At 39.6% G+C, this 22327-nt stretch overlaps 1 protein-coding gene across 1 annotated transcript in view; it reads right to left on the bottom strand.

Moving 5' to 3' along the window:
* col20a1 (collagen type XX alpha 1 chain) overlaps positions 1–22327 on the bottom strand; it is a 175330-nt gene that overhangs the window by 14065 nt on the left and 138938 nt on the right. Inside the window, exons 28-35 of the mRNA XM_062979041.1 lie at positions 21261–21347; positions 17707–17760; positions 14044–14139; positions 13387–13440; positions 12243–12296; positions 11019–11072; positions 8940–9011; positions 6571–6606 (exon numbers count right to left, since the gene is read on the bottom strand). Coding sequence (XP_062835111.1) covers positions 6571–6606; positions 8940–9011; positions 11019–11072; positions 12243–12296; positions 13387–13440; positions 14044–14139; positions 17707–17760; positions 21261–21347 — 507 coding nt within the window. The remainder of the gene's footprint in view (positions 1–6570; positions 6607–8939; positions 9012–11018; positions 11073–12242; positions 12297–13386; positions 13441–14043; positions 14140–17706; positions 17761–21260; positions 21348–22327) is intronic.

The following is a 22327-nucleotide window of genomic DNA, read 5'->3' as shown; positions in this document are numbered from 1 at the left end:
ACTGAATGCAGATTGAATCTGAACCTCGGAACTGCAGTATCCATAGCTAGCTTCCTGAAAATCTAGGATTTTTTCCTCAACCATTCTACCGAGATGCACTGATCCAAATATCCATGTGCATTTGGGGTTTGTGCAAGACCATGGCAGGGCAAGATAATAAGAACAAAGGGATGAAAAGCAAGTGTTCCCATGGAAAGTGTGTGGTTTGTTTTCCCGGGTAGTAATCTTTTACTTTCTGGCCAGTTCTGTTTTGGCACTTTTAAAAATGCTTCAGTGCTAGTGGTGTCCTGACAAGCATTCCACATTTTCCAATCCCAGTTTTGAGTGCTGCATGGGTTATCCCAGGCATGGGCAAACTTCAGCCATCCTGGTGTTTTGGACTTCACCCCTCACAATTACTAACAGACTACTGGCCATTAGAAATTGTCAGAGTTGAAGTCTAAAACACCTGGAGGGCCGAAGTCTTCCCATGCCTGGGAAATACTCTGATTGGCCGCAGCACATTATCTGGTTTGTTATGGACTTTTGGGTGGATTTTTATAATGCACTCTGTCTTGATCTACACTACAGTACACATTGAGAGTGTGTATTTTGTGGAAATTCTGCTCTTGAGCTGGCTTCAAACTAAATTATATGGCCAGCTTAGATACATCTTACTGAATTCGGAGCAGATACAGACACATAACTCTTGGTTAGGAATTTTTAACTGCAATAGAGAATGTACTGCAATACAAAACATGGAAAATTAATTTTGTCTCGTACTATGTTCTGTGATTTTGAATGCAGAGCATTATAGACACTTAACCTTGTTGGATATGTTTGCATTGTGATTCCAATCCACTCTGCAAAACCAAATAAATAAATATGAAAGTTGAAATGAAGGCAGAATTTATGTTGTTGTTGATAAGTATGTGGATAGAGAACTATTAGTGAAAATAATTATTTAGTTAACTTTTTTTTATACAAGACTTGTGGAGGAAATTCATAAATAGGGAGAGCAATCCTTCTCACAGAAATTCAGATTTCCCTCCAGTCACACTCATTGCTGTTGAAGAATTTCTGTTTCTCTTCTTCAGTGACAACTGGGGTGATGCATTAGGTGGTAACCGCATGCAAGACATATCTATAAGATGTATGTGAGCCTGCATTATGTCGTTCTTTGTTACTCTGGAAGACCCTGATTCTAATCCTCAGTCAATCATGGAAATTCACTGGATTACTTAGGAAAGCAATACACTCTTAGCCTAAGAAGAAGATAATGCAAACTTCTTAGGTATAAAGTCCTGCCAAGAAAACACAACGATAAGTTCTCTGTTCCATTAAAATCAGCTTGGAAATTACAACCACATAAGAGTAGATATACAATCCATTACCAATCCACATTCTTCAATGAACCTTTTTAAAAACTGATATTTACCTGTCTTTTTTCATATTAACTGTGGCATGGGGGAAAATCTTATTAAATATCAATCATCCTTTTTGTGAAACTGCCCATAAGAACTATGTTTTCATAAGATACCACCCAGGGCAACAGTAAATTTGAACACAATTACAAGCATATATGGGGATGTCAAAGTGATATTCAGGTAATATTCTGATGTTTAAAATGAATATGAACAAATGCAGCTCTTGAAATTTATTCATACCTGAATATTTAATGCAGATTGATTCCAATGGACTTTCTTTCGTGATTTAGTAAACAGACTTTATTTGCAGTGGCATCTTTTTATTTCTGTGCCTCTGTTTGCACACACATCATACCCACCCACTTGTATTTATCATGTGGTAGGTAATAAAATAATCAGAATGCAGGAAACAATTCAAAAATAAACACTGCTATTATCCATAAAAGCTCATCACAAAAAGAAAATTGAGCTCTGTACCAAACAGCATGATTTTTGATGACACCGTCTGGATCCCTGTGTGGGTTTTACACAAAATTAAACAAAACCTGGGCAGGGTGCCCAGAAAATAAATAGGAAAAAATGCTATCACAAATGAAAAATCTTTCAGAAAGGAAAGCCTAATGGGAACAATATTCAATAGAGTGAGGTCATAGAATCATAGAATAGTAGAGTTGGAAGAGACCTCATGGGCCATCTAGTCCAACCCCCTGCCAAGAAGCAGGAAATCGCATTCAAAGCACCCCCGACAGATGGCCATCTGCTTAAAAGCCTCCAAGGAAGGAGCCTCCACCACAGTCCGGGGCAGAGAGTTCCAGGTGTTCTGTATGTATTTTTCAATTAAAATCAGAGTTAGAAGAGACATCATGGCAAATCAGGTCCAAAGCCCAACTCAATGCAGGATCTCCAACTAGACCATTTCCAGCAGCTACCTTCCAGACTCCTTTTTGAAGACATCTGGAGAAGGAGATCCCAACATCACTTTTGGCTCCATTGTGGAACTGTTCTCCCTGTCAAAAAGTTCCTTCCAATGTTCACTTCAAATCTAGGTAAAAGGTAAAGGTTTTCCCCTGACGTTAAGTCCAATCGTGACCGACTCTGGGGGTTGGTGCTCATCTCCATTTCTAAGCCGAAGAGCCGGCGTTGTCGGTAGACACCTCCAAGGTCATGTGGCTGGCATGACTGCATGGAGCGCTGTTACCTTCCCGCTGGAGTGGTACCTATTTATCTACTCACGTTTGCATGTTTTTGAACTACTAGGTTGGCAGGAGCTGGGGCTAACAGCGGGCGCTCATTCCGCTCCCGGGATTTGAACCTGGGACCTTTTGGTCTGCAAGTTCAGCAGCTCAGCGCTTTAACACACTGCACCACCACCAGACTTCAAATCTAATATCCTGTAATTTAAAACTAAAAATCCTAGCACAGACTACACTCGGATTATTTCCCTCGATATTTAAACTATGCTTCTATTAATGGAGGCTAAGGTCCCTTCTACACTCCTATATCCCAGGACCTGATCCCAGATTATCTGCTTTAAACTGGATTATATGAGTCTCCACTGCCAGATTTATTTTATTTATTTCATGTCAAAAGCATGACATAAATAAGTTTAAAACTGATAAAAAGGGATCACAAACAGATAAATAGTTTTACACCAAAAATGGGCAACAGCAACCGCACTGTCCGTAGCTTTAAAGAGTTCTTCCTCTGTGCATGAGGCAGGGCACTGTGGACAAGCATACACATGCTAAGTTGTTTGCTCTGCTCCACGGTCGCACAAGGTGGAGGATTCTTCTAGGTAGTGCCATTTTGTCAGATTGTCTTTTGATCTGCCCACTCCACTTCTGAGTCTGTTCAGGGACTTCCAAGTTGCCCATTCTTAGTTTGCCCCTGGAGGAAGGCCCTCATAGAAGGCCATCCAGTTGGGATTGCCTGATTTTGCTGCCCACAGGAATATTTTTGCTGTAGTTGGAGGAACATTTAGAAGAGAGGTGGTTTTCTTGAAACTTTTCCTTGATTTAAGTCTACTGGGAGGAGGCTGATAGCCATACAGTGGGTGGCTTTCAGTGTTCAACCTTATTTGTCTCAGAATTGGCAGCAGCTTCCCATCACACATGGAGGGCAATATCAGATAGCTTATAGAATCTATAAGGCCCCTGGTTGCACAGTGTGTTAAAGCGCTAAGCTGCTGAACTTGCAGACCAAAAGGTCCCAAGTTCAAATTCCGGGAGCGGAATGAGCGCCCGCTGTTAGCCCCAGCACCTGCCAACCTAGCAGTTCGAAAACATGCAAATGTGAGTAGATCAATAGGTACCGCTCCAGCGGGAAGGTAACGGGTGCTCCATGCAGTCATGCTGGCCACATGACCTGGAGATGTCTATGGACAACGCCGGCTCTTCGACTTAGAAATGGAGATGAGCACCAACCCCCAGAGTCGGTCATGACTGGACTTAATGTCAGGGGAAACCTTTACCTTTATATAATCTATCATCAAATGTAGGTTTAAGATATCCTGTGATTATTCAACTCCCAGATAATCTGGGATAAGAAAATAATCTGGGATCAGATCCTGGGATATAGGGGAAAGGGCCTTAAATAGCATTTGAAGTCTTTGCTGCAGCACTATACTGCTGCTTCATATTCAATTTATCATAATCAACAATCTCAAGATCCTTTCCATATGTATGTAGCATTGCTGAGCCCAGTGTCTCCCACCTTATACTTGTGCATTTGTGTGTGTGTGTGTGTGTGTGGATTATCCCATCCCACATATCCATCCTGTCTGTATTGACAACAAAGTCTTGTAATCATTTACCACAGAAATACAACATTGGTCAGAGCTCATTATCTTTTATTCCACAGCTTTAATGTACCTTGAGTAGATAAATGATGAATGGATTGGAGGCTAAACTTCAATAAATATGTCAACATCAAAAATTCTTGTCTCACATTTGTGTTTACAGGAAAGTTGAAACATGTTGCTAATCCATGCAAAGGAAGATAGCAAATGAGCATGAAAGAAGCTATCAAAGGACTCACAAAAGCATTCTGTCTACTCCAATTTTTGGCTTGCTAACTTTTACTCAGACACGGTGTAAATATACTCCCTGCTCCTATACAATCTCATGAAGCCAGTTAACATTGCAAAGCCAGCATGAAATAAGAGCAGAAATGGAAGCAAGCTTTATTCCTCTGGCATCTTCCAGGAAGGAAATAGAAAATAAAATAGTGTCCATCAATATTACTAGTGAAAAATGGGCCAAACGCTTTCCCCCTGTTCATGCTCTGAAAGAATATGCTTTCTCCAGTATGGCATGGTATAAACAAGATAATCAAATTGGTAGATCATTTCAAATCAAGAGCAGCTGGATGATTCTGTTGCAGTCACTGGAGATACCAGGGAAAGCAAAGAGCGTATTGGCAAGTGGCACCATGCTTATTGGGCTTAAAAATGTGGGCGGGAGAAAAATCATTGAACCAGCAAATTGCAAATCTCAACACCGTCAGTACTTCTGATTTGGGATCGAGAAAATATCTACCATAGTTATGCCAACAATAGAATAGTCTAAGCAAGGAAATTGGGCTGGCTCCATCTCTTTTGCCAAAAACAGAGCCATTCTGCATGGCCTTGAATCTCTAAAATGGTTGTTTTAGCATTATATTCTAGGATTGCTTTTCTACTGTTTTTAAAAGTGTTTTAATGTTTAGTGTTGGCATGGATTTGTCTTTTACTGGCTTTTTGTTCATTGCTTTAGGAGCCCTTGTGGTATGGTAAACATTCTTGAAGTATAATAAACAAACACATAATGTCCCAAGTGAAAAAAGGGTTCCTAATCAATCAAGAAAACCAGCTGGAAAAATGGCAAAACCCTGTAAGTCTTGCCTAGCATTTACACATTGCAAAGAGTTTCAGAATATAATTCTATATAGAAATACAGTGTTCCCTCACTTATCACTGGGGTTAGGTTCCAGGACCACCCACAATAAGTGAAAATCCACGAAGTAGAGACACTACATTTATTTTAATATTTATATATTATTTTAGTAGTTATACACTATTTTAAGTCTTTATCAACCAAGCGTGTGTTGATAAATCGCCTCCTTCTCCTCTTGTTGCCACTTGGGCTCCTTTTCTCTCCCTTTGGCTTCTCCTTCTTCTTTTCCTTAGGCTGTAAATTGTAAATTTTTATGATTTATAATAGTCTTTTAGAGTTTATTGAAAAACCGCAAAACAGCAAATCCACCAAAAGTGAACCGCGATGTAGTGAAGGAACACTATACATGTTTTCTTACACAAAAACATGTTGTTGTTGTTTTTTTTGGGGGGGGGGGGAACACCTTGTTTCCAGAGACACATATGACTTGCCTTTGGGACATAGAAGGTGAGATTTTTGTGCAAAAAACCAAATGTTTATCTGCAGGCTTGGTGCATATGTTTGCAGAATGTGGTCACTCAAAAAAAAAGTGTTTCCAGAAATACACATTTTATGAGAGTGTACAATACACTTTTGCACAAAAAAATCCAAGTTTATTTGTGGAAACAGTGTTTTAGACAAAAAATAAAAGTACCTCCACCCACCCTAAAAAAGGTCTCGCATACGCTTTTGCACATACAATAGAGTCTCACTTATCCAACGTTCTGGATTATCCAACGCATTTTTGTAGTCAATGTTTTCAATATATCATATATTTTGGTGCTAAATTCGTAAATACAGTAATTACTACATAGCATTAATGTGTAATGAACTACTTTTTCTGTCAAATTTGTTGTATAACATGATGTTTTGGTGCTTAATTTGTAAAATCATAACCTATTTTGATGTTTAATAGGCTTTTTCTTAATCTCTCCTTATTATCCAACATATTCACTTATCCAACATTCTGTCGGCCTGTTTATGTTGGATAAGTGAGACTACTGTAATTCTTTATTGAAATGTCTCAAGGTTTGGAAATAACATGCGAAAAATGAACAGAATTGTTCTTTTCCTCTGCTCTTAGGGAGAAAGCTATTGAAGTCATTTATCATCCTATGCAAGGATGAAATAATCAAAGATTTACATCGCTATTTCTGATACAGTAGCTGCACCACTTTAACACACACCCCTAAATGAACTCAGCCCAAGAAAATGACTAAAGAACATTGAAAAAGGAAACTAAAGAGACTCACTTTCTCGCCTCTTTCTCCTTTTGGACCAGGCAGCCCCTGCAGGAGAAAGAGAAAAGCAAAAGGAAGTAACAATAACAATAATCACCACCACCACCACCACCTATATTTTCCCAGTTTGAGAATCAAGGCAGCTTACAAGAGAAAGCAAGCATAGTTAAAAATGAACAGCATACAAAAGTAAAAAAGCATCAAAACCATCACAAAATTAAAACCAATTAAAACATATTAAAAACAAGAAATAAAATAAATAAAAGTCCAGGACATTTTGCAGCCAGTGTGGCTGTTGCACTCTTTTCCTTTCTCTCTCCACCTCCTGATATATATCTTAGCAACAAACAAAAATTGAAAAGGTCACTTTAACAACTGCCACAGTTCTTTGCAATTTTAAGGGTAAACCTGAAAACTTCACATAAACCCCTGAAGGCAGATGCTATAATGAAAACTGATTTTAAACAAGCTTTTACTGGTCTGTTTCTTCTCCTGAACAAGAAACACACACCTTCCAAACACCTTCCTGCATGCAATGGGCATGGGCATTCACAGCTAGAAGTTCTTGTTCAAAAATATGATTCACTTCCTTCCATAACACGATTCTAGAATTAGATCTGAATGCTTTTTTGGACCTCTTCAGGGATCAGCATTGGTCCTTGTGCCATCCTTTTGATAATCTCTAATGTTATGCATCTCAACAGAAGGAGGCAGAGCTCTGTGCTTGAATACAGGGAATAATGAGCCATTAAGTCATGTCACAATTAAGTGAGCAAGAATACGCAATTAAGCCAATTACATATGCAAACTGAAGCGGTGTTGCAAAACCTTGATTCAGAACAATTGTCTATAACAGAAAATAACACGACAACTTTTATGGGTAAGCATTCTTTTTTAGGTGTGTTGGTTCTTATAGACTGCTTCTACACAGCCTATAATAGTCAGGATGTGCATTAGAGAGACCTGGTTCCCTGTGGAGAGCCTACATGGGCACCCCAGGGATTCGCTGGAAGCTGGGGGGTGGCCACAGAGATCTGCTGATTGCAGATCAATCTATTTTCTTTACCTACCTCTTCAAGTGGAATGCAAGACCCATCGCTCCCTGATCCCAGTCATAGCCACGGGCCACTCTAAGCAGCAGCCTATCCGATGAGAATCAGTGCTGGACGAAACCAGGACAAAGCAAGAAAGGGAAAACAGGAATACCTATGGGAACACTGTTGTTTCCTTTTGGGAAAGGTGTTTGTTTACTAGGCTTGGAAATTCAGCTGGAGGGAGATCTGGTTTTGGCATCCAAATTTCATTGGGCACCCAGATTTTTTTCGGCTAGGCAGCCAAAAGATCCGGGAACATCCAGCCAATTGGCAGCAACGGGGAACTTATAAGGCTCCCTTTTCCATTCCTGGGATCTTTTCCTTTCTTCCTTTCAAGAGAGCCTGAGTTTGAGGAATGGAGTTAAGGAAGCACCATTCCTGGGACCCTTTCCTTTCTGCCTTTCAAGGGAGTCTGGGTTTCAGCAATGGGGTTAAGGAAGCATCGTGTAAGATGTCATGGCGTTCTTCTATTCAGATTGGTACAAGAGGCAGGGTTCACAGGGAAACCCTGTGTGAGCAGCACTCAGCAGCCTCTTCACATGTGTGATGCTGAATGGAGGAAGAGGATCGGTGATCAGTTGCCACGTGGTCCCATAATAGATGAAAAAACATGATGGCTGGGCCTTTACCCATTATGGCCAAGCCAAACAAGCCAGATTGGCCGAAGGGAACCAACCACTTTGAATCTGTGCACAAGACTATTGTTTACCTTCTAGCCAAGTTATGTATCCAATTTCTTCCCCCAAATGCTTCAGTGGTAGACCTGTCTTCACAACCACTCTGCATTTTGATCTCAGGTTCCTGCTTTGCGTGGGATATACATTGATTGGCTGCAATGGATTTTTTGTCTTGTTGTAAACCCCCCATTTCCTACAAATGGTGGGGTAATTTCTGGGATGAATCCAGGGTCCTTCTGTTTTCCAGAAAGTCCCAGGCCAATTCAGAAATAGACAGAAGTCTCCGCTGCAAAGAGACATGTTTTGGTCTGCCCTTTGTGGTTGTTTTGGATACCTATGAACATGATACTTCCCCTTGAATTAGAATTTCCAGTGAGCTTTTTTAATACGTTGTTTCAGCCTGGATGCACTTTGCAGCACACATTCATGGTATATATTTTGTGGATACTCCAACCTTGATCTGGCTTGGAGCTGGATTCTAGTCCCTGTGTAGAAGGGTCCATAGCTTGCCTCAATCCAGAAGATTAGTTATGTCATTGTCTTGAACGCTGTCAAGTAAAAACACCTTCGTTGTTGCACATTAGTAGATGTGGGAAGATGGAACACTTACAGTTGGCCCAACCTCTCCTGGGAGCCCCTTCTCCCCAGGGCTGCCTCGAGTCCCTGCAATGCCTTGAAAGCCCTAAAACAAGAATGGAGAGATGCAACTATTCATGATGCCACTACTTGAAGTTCACAAACAAACCAGCCAAACTGTCTTGCAAAACCAGAGGGATTCCCCCTCCAGGTTCATGCCAATGTTCAAACCAGTCAGGAAATAATGTTGAAAGTACATCATATTTGACTCATGCTCATTTCATTTCCTATCAATGTCGCAATTTAGAGGCAAGTGAGTAGGTCAGAACTGTATATCTAGAGAATAGTGCCATGGGATATTGCCTCCCTTCAGTTTTAATGGCTTCATTATGCAAAGCTTGAACTCTAGCCATTTTTCTCTGTGGCTCTTTTTCTGTCTGACACACTTTCTTCCTCGTCTACCTTTCCTTTATTTCTCCTGCCACCCATTGCCTCTTCCTTCCTTTGTCTAGCCATTTGCTCAGCTTCTTCACCCTGCAGGGCTATTGTAAGAATAAAATGGAAGACTCATATATGCAATCTTGGGGTTTTTAAAGAAAAGGACATAATAATAAAGATATCACAAGTAAATGACCATGTTATACTCTGGGGAAAATCCGCTGTTAATAATATTTTTATTTTATCACTCATCTGTGTTAATGACTATACAATGAAGATACTTCAGAGAGGCATGAAACATTTGGGAATATGATGGATGGGGAAGTCCTGTATATTGTTAGTTGTTGGTGGTGGTTGCCATCAGATTGACTTTGACTTTTCGTCTTTGCTAATGAGACATTTATTTTGTTATCTGTGCCTCTGTTCTGAAGACTTCACCTAATTATCTGTCCTTGTGACAATTGGATTTTGAACATTTTGGGTTATCGTGGAAACAAGGATTGGTGATGAAACTTCAGTGAAGAAGACACATTTCCTTATAATAACTGTTAAGGGAGTGAATTTCCCTTCTCAGGGGTAGATTTCTATTCACTTTCTGTTATTTCATTCCCATCTGTATGTATGTCAAATGTTTGTAACCTGGAGTATGTCCTTGCATATACATAATGAGGTGGGATCCAGGTCTAAACTTGAAAGTAATGTATGTCTCATATACACCTTACATAACCTGAAGATAATTTTATGCACAATATTTTTTTTTATAATTTTGTGCATGAAACAAAGTACCACTATATCAGTCACCCATGTAAACAATTTTATATTTTGGAGTATTTCAGATTTGGGGATTCCAGATAAGGACCGCTCACCCCTTAATGCTGGCCAACAAAGACTTAGTCATCTTTGGTTCTAGTGATTGATTTGTAGCAGGATTTATTTATTTGTCTTTTTAGTAATCCCTAGTATTGATATAACTTTTCTTCAGCACCACAATTGAAATGAGCTGATTTTCCTACTTCCAGCTTTCTTCACTATACAATTTTTACAAACATACATAAAAAAATACTGTAGCTAGAATTATTTCAACTTTGGTATTTAATTAAATGTCTTTACACTTGAGGCTTTTATCTACTTCTGTCAATGCTGTAGCAACAACAAAAACTGTAAAACCCTTAAAAACCTTAACAAACAGAAATGAGTATTTTTTTAAAAAAAAATACCACAAATTATTGCAGATTGATACCACTCTAACTGATAAAATATGCCATTATTCATTTTTGCAGCTCAAGAGGGAATATATTTCCAAGTGGGCTATTAAAGCTGGCCAAGGTCCTTGACTCCCTTCTATGGAAATATTTTTGCTTCTCTGCATAACTACTGAAATTTGAAAGGGCAGTCCTGTCTTTTCTAAAACAAGGGAAGGAGAATGTTTTGAGACAGAGAATGGCACCCCATGGACAAACTTGGCTTACAGGAGATGACCCAAGGGCTGGGACCAGGTGCTTTCCAGGGCTAGCTAAATAGCTGCCGGAGATCCATGTTTTATTTGCCCAAAGGTAATGAAGGCATGAAGCGTGTTATTCTTTTTAACTTTCTCTTCGCCACTCAGCTTAGCCTATTCCTGGAAGCCATCCTCTGAAGTAGAAATGTTCTATTTCACATGACTGCAATCTCTCACCCTTGGTCCAGGTGGCCCAGGTGGTCCTGCCGTGCCCTCCAGTCCTCGAACTCCCTGGGAATCAAGTCAGAAGATTAAGATTAAGGTTCAGTTGGGGAAAATAGAGAGCAATTGATTCAGATCACAGCTCCCATCAGGGGTGTACTACCAGGGCCAGAGGCAAAATGAAGGCATTGTCCTCAAAAAATAAATCTCTTCCCCCTCCTGAAGTTTGCCTACAATCCCAGTTGAGTATTTAGAACTACAGTTTAGGCATCCAAATAAACAGAGCAAGCAAAGTTACCAAGAGAATACAAACATAGCAAATACAGGGATTTAACGCTAATAGTTAGAGGGCAGAAATAAATATCATTTGGAGGGACAGAATTCTTAGCTGGGTGATAATTCTTATTCTTCCTGCTCCCAGTAATATCTCTGGCTCCGATACTAGGGTCCTGTCTGGCAAAAGTCTGCCCATGCGAAGCAGGTGGACATAGCACTAAACGAAACATGCAGAATAATCACAGGATGCCTTAAACCTACACCCGTTGATAAACTCTACAAGTTAGCTGGCATTGCCCCTCCTGACGTGCGACGGGAAGTTGCTGCTAACTGTGAGAGAAATAAGGTCAAACATTGTGAAAGCCATCCACTGCATAACTATCAGCCTCCTCCCACCAGACTCAAATCAAGGAAGGGCTTCATGAGAACCACCACTCCTCTTGATGTTCCTCCAGCAACAGCAAGGGTGTCCCTCTGGGCAGCTAAACCTGACAATTCCAACTGGATGGCCCCCCACGAGGGTCTTCCTCCCGGGGCAAACCAAGAATGGGCAACTTGGAAGTCCCTGAACAGACTCAGAAGTGGAGTGGGCAGATCTAAAGACAACTTGGCTAGGTGGCACTACCTGGAGGAACCCTCCACCTTGTGTGACTGTGGAGCAGAACAAACAACTCCGCATATGTATGCTTGCCCACAATGTCCTGCCTCATGCACGGAGGAGGAGTTGTTTAAAGCTATGGACAATGTGGTTGCTGTTGCCCGTTTTTGGTCTAAAACTATTTAGTTGCTTGTGATTTGCTTTTTCCCCCCATCATTTTAAAATGCATTTGTTATGCAATGCTTTTGACACGAAATAAAAAAAAACTAGGGATGAACTTACAGTTCCTTCCATTTATCATAAAATGCCATGTGTGGGGACAGAGGCCTACTTTGGAAGGATTTAAACATGTCTGGCCCATTTACCTTTGAGCCTTGGATTCCATCCTTGCCTGGCGCTCCTTGGGGACCCATCAGACCCTGCAATCAAACAGAACTGCCATTCAGAAACCACGTTTCCATGTTAAAGCAAAGAAGAGCACCTGGCTACTATATGTAATTATGGCTGCCATCCTGAATGGCTTTAAAAGTGGATTCAATAATACATGAAAGACGGAGTAATCCATTAGTGCAAATCAAGATAACAATACATCAAATCCAGTGTTAGAGGAGTATGCTTCTGTAATATCAGTGATCTGAAGAGCAAGAAATACAGGGAGCAGTTACATCCATCTCCTGGTGGACATCCTTGAGACAACGTATTGGCAATATGTGAATAGAAAGCTGAAGTAGCCTAATTAAATACAGCCCTTCTCAAGTCAACATCCTCCCGTACCCTCCATAACTTAATGATGTAGTTCAACAACTTCCCTAAGGCTTTGCATCATCTCCAGAAAAAGTTCCAAACTCCAATTAGCTTTCCAATAAAGTCTACCAGAGGTAGGTATAGGCAGAACCACAAATCCACCACCATGTCCTACTTATTTACACCATATGATGGCACCTGTATTTAAGCCATCACAAGGTCATGCACTATTGTCTTGACAAGAACACTACCACTGCTGAAAAGAAATCTACTGTATTTGACAAGGACAAGATAAGTTCTCTTTCCATTTTCTAAATATAGGCACACTCAGCACTGCATAACATTTCAGTTTTTTCCCAATCTAGAAGAGAAGGTTTGAGACGTGCATCTGAAGCAAGTGTGCTGCTATGCTGTGTTGTTTCCCTCCTTATTACCACTTGTATGCTGTTAATTCTTGCCCAAAGTCACTTACATTCTCCCTTTAGTTTACCCATTTGCAAAATCTCCACATTTCTTTTGCTGACCTTCAAAAGGAACTCTTATTTTTCAGATAATTAATGTTCACTACAAATGAGGACCTTGGAGTCGTGGGGATACTAAGCCAGTGAAAAGTGCTGCAATGGGATTCCCTCACAGGAAGAAGGATTATTCAAAGCAGAGCTAAAAAGCAACAAGAACAGACCTTAAATCTTGCTTAAGAAAACTGTCAGGAACAATATAAATAATTGGAAATCAAAAGGCAAATGATGTATGTCTTCCAAATACCTGTATCCCTGGGTTGCCATTGTCTCCTTTGTCTCCTTTAATACCTGGTGGCCCCTTGAATTAGAATACAACAAAAATTATATATGTTCTGGAGAAGGGGAGAAAGATGTGTTTCCACAAATCAGTCTAGCTTTCAGCCATTTACAGATAAAAATGAGGATGAAAACTTTTGTATTTCTAAGAGTCTTATTGTCACATGAAGAGAGTAACTTTCAAAACATAGTAGGAGTTTTGATGAGGAAAAGAACATGCACAACCTGCTCATGGGAAAGCTGCTTCCACCCCCCACATTTTCCTTGCAAGAGTCAGGAGTGGTTGTCTAAGGGTGTATCTACACTGTAGAATTAATGCAGTTCAACCCCATTTGAACTCAATGCTATGCGAGTTGTGATTTGGTAAGGCACTAGCACTCTTTGGTAGAGAAGGCTAAACATCTTGTAGAAGTACAACTCTCATAATCCCATAGCACTGAAGTGGAGTCAAATTGCATCCAATTTGATCACTCTATGTGCTCAGTCTTGGTCAGATTTCCATGACATCCCAATTGATAAATATCTTGGAATAGTTATCTTGGAACTAAATTTCCTGGAACCACCCAATGGTTGCACTTCCAAAATTTCACAAAGAACAAAAACACCCCAACAGATCTTGACTTACTATAGGACCCTGCACAGTCAGCCCTTGGGAACCGGGAGTTCCTTGATGTCCTCCTGGACCTTCTGGTCCAACTTGACCAGGTGAACCTGGTTCACCCTAAAACAATCAGAAACAATATATATATATATATCAAAACATTAATATTTCTTCTGTAAGGTGCATTATCTACCTTGTGTGCAATGACGAAGCTGGTCATATGGTCAGATATCATTCTGAATTCACCACCCAACATAGCTATTGACCATTTTACCTATGGAATTCCAAGTTTTGGAAACTAGTCATTTTACATAGTACATAGTAAACAAGCTGGTGGTCTAGGGGACAAAACACAGTAGTGTTGCGCTTTTGTATTGAACTGCTGTTTGTTTTGTGTAGTTTCATTTGTTTCGCCTCATTTCCATATTTGTTCCCACTAACTAAAATGGGGAGCCTATACAAACAGAATGTTGGTCTGCTTATGAAAAAAAATAGACCAATGGTGGCAATGGGAGCGCTTCCAAGGTTCACCCCCCTTCCTGCTCATTTTTTGGGATAAAGGGGTTAAAATCACCACACACTGAGGGCATTTTGACCCCTTTTAGCCTGCCAACTTTTAAAACATTTGGGCCTTCCCCATAATACTATTATTATTAATAATATTGTTATTATTAACACCCATTGGCACACATCAGCTGTAATGGGGAATCACTCCTCTCTCAGATTCAGTTTAGGTTCCAGAATAACTATTGTCATTAATATTATTATTATTATTAACACCCATTAGTCCATATCAGATGTAATAGAGAAGTTCTCCTCTCCCAAACTCAGCTTAGGGCCCCAGAATAACTATTATTATTTATATTAATAATATTATTATTAATACCCATTGGTACACATCAGCTGTAATTAGAAAGCAGCCCTCAATCAGTACCTGCTTATTGTTACGGGGCCGAAACAAAAGGAAAATGAAAGCAAGCACGATGACTGTGCGGCTTTTATTTTCGTGCTGCCTCTTGTTTCCTATGAAAATGTTGTCATTCCTTTTGTGTAGACAAAAGGTCGAAATGAATTGATGGCATGAAGGAAACGATGGAAAAATTTTCATGCACATCTCTATATATTAGGGTAAATCTGGACTAGGCATGAGCAAACATTTTTGCCTTGAGGCCACACTGCAGGGCCAGGTGGGAGGGCAGGGGCCTGGACACATACTGGGTGGGGAGGACCCGGGCTGGGAAAGGGTGGGCCAGGAGGGTCCAAGGCAGGGCCCGGGTCATCCTCAGGTTGTTCTCCCAGCATAAGAACTGGGCTGTTTGCCCCATCCTTATGCCGGGAGGAAGGAAGAACACTCAGTGACTGCCGCAATCCTCCTTCCTATCCTCCTTCCCCGATCCTCGGGATGTCCTCTTGACATTATGCTGGGAGGAGGGCAAGACAGCTGGCAACTGAGAATGCTCTGGAGGGCTCTCAGCCACTGCATGTTTTCCTCGAGCCATTCTCTTGGCATAAGGATGGGGCTGTTTGCACTGTCCTTATGCCGGGAAGAGGGCAATACACAGTGACTGAGAGTACACCAGTGGCCTCTCAGTACTATGTGCCTTCTCCCCCATCTTTTTCGCATAAGGACACAACTAATAAGTATAGTAAGATTAGTGAACTGTCCCCAGGAGGAAGAGGGAGAGAGGGAGAAAAAAAAGGACACAGCAGCCCGCTGTGTCCTTCTGCCAGAGGATAGGGAAAATGAGGAGGGCCTGAGGAAAGCACCCAGGGGGCCGCATCCGGACCCCAGGCCTTAGTTTGCCCATGTCTGATCTAGACTGTAGAATTAATGTGGTAGTCCCCAATTTAATTGTCATGACTCAATGCTATAGAATTCTGGGAATTGAAGTTTGACAAAGTCTTTAGCCTTCTCTGCCAAAGAGTGCTGGTTCCTCACCAAACTCCAACTCTCATGATTCCATAGCATTGAGCCATGGAAGTTAAAGTGGTGCCAAGCTGCATTGATTCCACAGTCTAGATGTAGCCTACATGTTTAGGAAAAACTTTGCATTGGTAAGAGATGCTCAATGGTAAATAGCTCATCTTGGAAGGAAGTGGCTTCTCCTCCATTGGAGTTTTGTACAAAGGATTTGGATGGAAACCTGTCAGTAGTGGGTTCTTCCACTAGCAGTGGGTTGTGGTGGATAACCAAGTGGCCCCTTTCAACTCTACATTTCTATGATTGTTTTCAAGGCTGCCATAAGTACTTTACCAATAACAGAAGTACACATTTCGATTCAGAAATCCCGATTTACATTCTGATTGATAGTTTATCCCTGGTATTCACCCCTCTCCATATGTTAAAACTGTATTATGAACCTTCCATTTTGATCAGAAAGTCCAGTTCTACATTTTGGGATATCTCTCTTTCAATGTGACATGTGAAAGGACAGAACAGAAGCTGCCAATGTTGCGATAATAAATTTCAACATTTTCAAAGCTTTCAGCAATGTAGCATCAAGGTTGCTGACTCTTTTCATCTGCCGATCTAGAGCAGAAAGTGAGCTCATTTTTGTGGCTGTCACACTGATTTGGGAGGCAAAAAACCCTCCTGTCATAGATTTAATAACAGAACTGTAAAATCGAATAAAAGAAAAGTCAACGAGAAAGCACCATTTAAGTGGCCTGGAATACATTATAGGAAAATCCTTTCTGAAAAAAACATAGACATGCTTTCTATCTAACTACGATGTCATAAATTCGGATGGCTAAAGTGTCACCCATGAGCCATGTGCAGCTTCTTATGACATTATGAGAAACCCAATTCTTCCAGCTCTCAATTTTAATTTATGTTTTAGACAAAGATTGTGTAAAGACATTTTCCTATTCCTATGAGTCTCAGAAGAAGTGAAAAATAATTGAACATTAATTTTCTTGTTTCCAAGTTGTTTTAGGACCAAGTGAATTAAAAAAAAATAAGAAAGTAACCTGGAATTCTCAATGCAATGACACACTTCTACAGAAATTGGATGTAATGGAGTACAAATGGAATAGGTTTGTACTCCATTTAGATTTAGGCCATTCATCCATTCTTTCTTTGTAAGCTTTCAAACATTCAAAACAAAGGAGATGATGAAGGCCATTACCTGGGCTTTCTACTAGAAATGCACATTTTGCTTATTTCTTTCTCAAGTTTTTCCCCTGTTTTGCATTTTATTTTTCATACATGTTTCACATTTTTGCACATGGCTCATTATTTCATATAATCTTTTTTTGGGGGGGACCTTGGAAAATCCTAGCTAACTTGCAACATTTGAAAAATCTCATCATAGTTCATAAATATTTTCAACAATTCTTTCACTAAGGATGAGAGAGAGAAATGGAAAGTTCTCAGAGTCAGCAAAGTCATTTTGGCAAATGATGTAGATAATATTACAAGTGCCTTTCCCCATCTTTGCCATTAAAAATACCAAAATGAGAAATTTGCTGCTGCCTCATTGGGTCTAATGGTTAGGTCAACCTTGGATAAAGTTCATACTAGAAAATGTTTATTTTAGGAAAACAAAATAAAAATACGTGTGCAACACTAAATAGTGTCCACAGTCTAAGGTTCTTCTTTGGGCTGTATTTTCTACAAGTCACCTTCTTTGATCCCACAATTTACTCTAGATTTGAATCATAATTGAGTTCGGTCATAGCACTCACCTTGGGGCCAGGTTCACCCTGTTCTCCTTGAGGTCCTCTCCTTCCAGGACTACCCTGTAAAATACAACCATAAAACATAGGAATTTTTTAAAAAATCTATTCCATTATTGAACTCTGCTTACAATAAATAAATTCTTCCTAATGTTTACAAAGATAGAACCTCCTTTGTTGTAATGTGAAACTATTGGTTCATATTCTGTTGTCAGAGGTAGCAGAAAATAGTTCACTCCACCTTCTAAATGGCATCCCTTCAGATATGTAAAGATAGCTGTCATCCCACCGCTCCTTTTTCTCTTCCCCAAACTAAGCTTATAGTCCCATAACCTACATGGATCACCAAATTGTAGTATGCTGCCCATGTTCAAAGGAATTAAAGTAGGGATGGTTGCAAAATTCTCTTATTTCACATGCTTCATTTGTATCAGCTTTTAATATAAATTAACCTAGGATGCATCTATTCTACACTGTAAATTTAATGCAGTTGGACACTACTTTAACTGCCATGGAATCATGGAATTTTTAGTTTGGTGAGACACCAGTTGTTGCAGCCCAGCCACCTGCATTACACCTTCTCACCCAAAATTAAGAGCTAATTAACCCAAATATAGCTCAGCCAAAAGGTATTCTATCCACTATCTGTCTCACACCTGGAATCCCTCTGTTTATTTTTCAAATGCTGAGAAAACCATAATTGTCTTTGCTTGGCATTATCTTGTTGTAATGGAAGTTGCTGAGTTAAAGGCAATAACCTGATGTCTACCACCTCCCTTACATTTCTCTCAGGGTCAGGGAAAGTCTCTGGCAGAATCTCATGTGAAACATTCTTACTAAGAGAAGATCTGTCTGTAAAGCAATTCCCATCATCCAGGGAAGAACTACTTTCTTCCTGAAGCACTACAGAAGTACAAGCTCTGATTCAGGTCTAATTCAGGAGCACAAGGCCTCAACACCAGCATTCTTTGGCAGAAAAGGGTAAAAACCATGCAAAACTACAACTCCCAGAATTTCATAGCATTGAGCAATGGCTGTTAAAGTTTGTCAAATTGTATTAATTCTACCACAGTGGAGATGCATCCCTAATTTGCAGTTCCTGAACTAATACAGAATATAGGGTGCTATTAAAATATGGCACCTGTTCACATTTTGTGATTTGGTTCTTTGATTAAAATGCACGGAAAGGGGAAAATGCATTCAGCATAATTGAAAACAGGCATATATTACTTGAAAGTCTCAAAAATATACACATTAGTGAAATTACAATATAAAAATCTATGCACATTTTCATGTGTTTTTTTTTTAATCATTCATGGACTAATACAGAAATGAGATGGAATGAACCCGTACTTGGGGGGAGGGGCATCTGAACAAACAAATCACACATGCACACCAGCCATCATCTGACTCTGAAACCTGGGTGAACCTGACCTGACTTTGACAGTGTAGCAGGGAATACAACTGAAAGCTTTTGCTAACTGGCCAACCTACTTTTCTTTCCAACAGCAAACAGCACTCTGCATTAAATATATCTTATTTGTCATACCTCATGTAAGTTAAAAGCAGAGAAGCCTGTTAAAGGTGAATGCAGGAAAACATCCTATTACAATAATGGGGCTACATTCTCATTTCTCAGAGTGCTTCTGACTTTGTCGGTCAGGGTAATCTGCATTTTATTCACTTGCAATGAAAATGCCAAGAAGAAGGCTTTAAGCTTATAGGGTCAAAGAACAGAAAGAATATTTTAATTTTTTTTTTAAACCCAGTCAAAATAAGTGTTTCTCAAGTGTTGAAAAATCTTGACCAAAAGAAAATTGGAATGATTAATATCTTTGCAGTCGGGGGCTTATTTTGTACAAAATTCACATGTGATTTTTGGGGAGGCAGAAAAGAGAGTTTTCTGTGCAATAACAGGATTTTAAAATATATATTATAGTTTCAATCTAGAAAATGTTATTTAATTTCTAGACAATGCTGTTTTCTGTGGAAAACAAACAAACAAATTAACAAAACCAAATAATATGCACTTTGGTTCTGAAGGAAAATTCCATTTAGAGGGCTGAGTTCTCCTTTGGAAGGTGTCCCCATCCCCATAGCTAGTCACTGCATAGAACAAGCCATCTTGTTTTAGATCAGGGGTCCCCAAACTAAGGCCCGGGGGCCGGATGCGGCCCTCCGAAGTCATTTACCCCTGCCCTCAGTTTTATAATATAATATATTGTATATACATATAATATTGATAATAATATTATAATGTAATACAATATAACACTAATAATACCATATAATAATATTAATTATATATTCTATATTACATATAATATTACTAATAATATTACAATATAGTGGTATAGTTCAATATAGTAATATATAATACTAATATTGTGCTATGCTAATAATATAATATACTGTATGTACATATAATTTGTAAGCCACTCTGAGTCCCCTTTGGGGTGAGAAGGGTGTGATACAAATGTAATAAATAAATGCAGTAAATAAATAATAAATAAATAAATAAATTTTAGATTTAGGCTCACCCAAAGTCTGAAATGACTTGAAGGCAAACAACAACAACAACAACAACAATCTTAATTAACTTGACTATCTCATTGGCCAGAAGCAGGCCCACACTTCCCATTGAAATCCTGTTATGTTTATGTTGATTACATTTTTAAATATTGCATTGTTCTTTCATTGTTGTTGTTTTGCACTACAAATAAGACATGTGCAGTGTGCACAGGAATTTGTTCGGGTTTTTTTTGAAATGATAATTCAGCCCCTCCACAGGCTGAAGGGTTGTGGACTGGCCCGCTGCTTAAAAAGTTTGAGGACCCCTGTTTTAGATGTAGACACTGCATATCTATTTAGAATATATTTTAAACATTCTCTCTCTGTTTTAGCGCATGAAAAATTATGTAAACATGTGTCCTCTTGTGCCCTCTTTTTGGCAGTGTACAAGAGGCCATTAGGGTTCATAGGCTCCTGTCCATTTACAGGGCAAAGATTAGAATCTGTAGTACATTGAAGACAGCTGGATTTTGGCATTTAAACTGAGCAACCTGGCACTGAAACAAAAATACACTTTATTATTTATAGCAGTTATGAAAGACCATCCAGCAACACTATATAAGCAGCAGGAGTCCATCAAATATATATCAGCCAATATTTGAGCATTACGGGAAAATATGTAAGCAAGCAGGTACTATTGACAGATAGCTGCAAATGTTGAATTTCTCCTTGCCTTTCAGGCTGCAACTGATATCAGTAGGAAGTTCTAGTTTGTTGAGGACATGGGGTGAGTCTTTTGTATAAGTGCTTAAGTTGATTTTCCTTGCAGTTCCCAAGAGCCTCAAAGAAACTTTGCAAGTTCCAAAAACTCTCCCTGGTTGAGAGGGAGTTTCTTTAACAAAACTCCATTTTCCTATGGCATTATAGTTAACCTTCTAAGTGTTCACATAAATTGTTTTCTCTTCTAAGTAGGACAGCCCTATTTCCTCATTGCCCAACACAATTAAAGTATGATCGCTTTTCAGGAAACTGTAATTGGAAATTTCGCTTACTGGAAGACCGGGTGGCCCTGGAAGCCCTGGGATAGATGAAGTGCAGCTGCAAGAAGGAAGCAGGCTGGGGCAGACCTCTTCATTTCTCTGAAATTGGGAAATAAAAGGGAGGAATCTAAATACACAAACACCAAGTAAAGTAAAATACTACAGTGTGATGAACAACATTCATTCTATTTCACCATTCACTTGGTTCCACTGTCCACAACCAAACTGTCAATGAATATTCCATGATCACAAATAATGGCCAGTGTTCACTAGCAGTTTTAAGATAGTTTCTCTTCTTTATTGTTCATTATTGATTGTTATCACTACTACCATCTCAAATATCCAGAAAGTACCATATTCTGTCTGATCTTGGAAGCTTTGTAAAGCTAGGCCTGGTGGTTAGTAGGCTTGTGCATTTAGGCTGAACTGCAATCCATTACTGCTATCCAAATTTCAGGGGACCCACTGATAAAGCCTGCTTCTTGCCAGGGGGTTGGACTGGATGGGCCATGAGGTCTCTTCCAACTCTATGATTTTATGATTCTAACGCTGTTTTTGGTCTGCAGTTCAAAAATGCGGCAAGACCTGGCCCATTGGCAGCAAAGAATGGGCTTCATGGGCTTCATCATTTTTAGGGCTATCGGGATGAAAATGGCCAAACTTGGAGGACATATCTACCACTGTTAGCCCACCACATTTCATAATTTTTGGGTCATCCCTGATTTTTAGGAATTTATTTTCTTTCTAGAAATATTTTTAAAAAATGCAAAATGGTAACTTCTCCAGGAGCAGTAGTAGGGCACCATTCCTTCCTGCCAAAAGTCAAAGATGCACTTCCACACACAGCCCACTATAACACTTTCTTTACTAATAAAAAAAACCAGCAACTTCTTCCAAAGCATTCGCATTTCTTGTTCTCACAACATATTGGAAGAGGCCAGTGGCCCACCATCCACAATTAAATAAGCAGCATGTCCCCTTATTAGAAAAACACTTCTGTATGATCAACTGGGGAAAAAGACATTTTCAAAATTTATTATGGGAAATCTAGACATGTCTGGGGGGAAAAAACCAATGTT

Source organism: Anolis carolinensis, chromosome 4 (assembly GCF_035594765.1).
Source record: "Anolis carolinensis isolate JA03-04 chromosome 4, rAnoCar3.1.pri, whole genome shotgun sequence".
Taxonomy (NCBI): Eukaryota; Metazoa; Chordata; class Lepidosauria; order Squamata; family Dactyloidae; genus Anolis; species Anolis carolinensis.
Note: the sequence above shows the minus strand (reverse complement) of the source record. Positions and strands in the feature narration are given on the sequence as shown.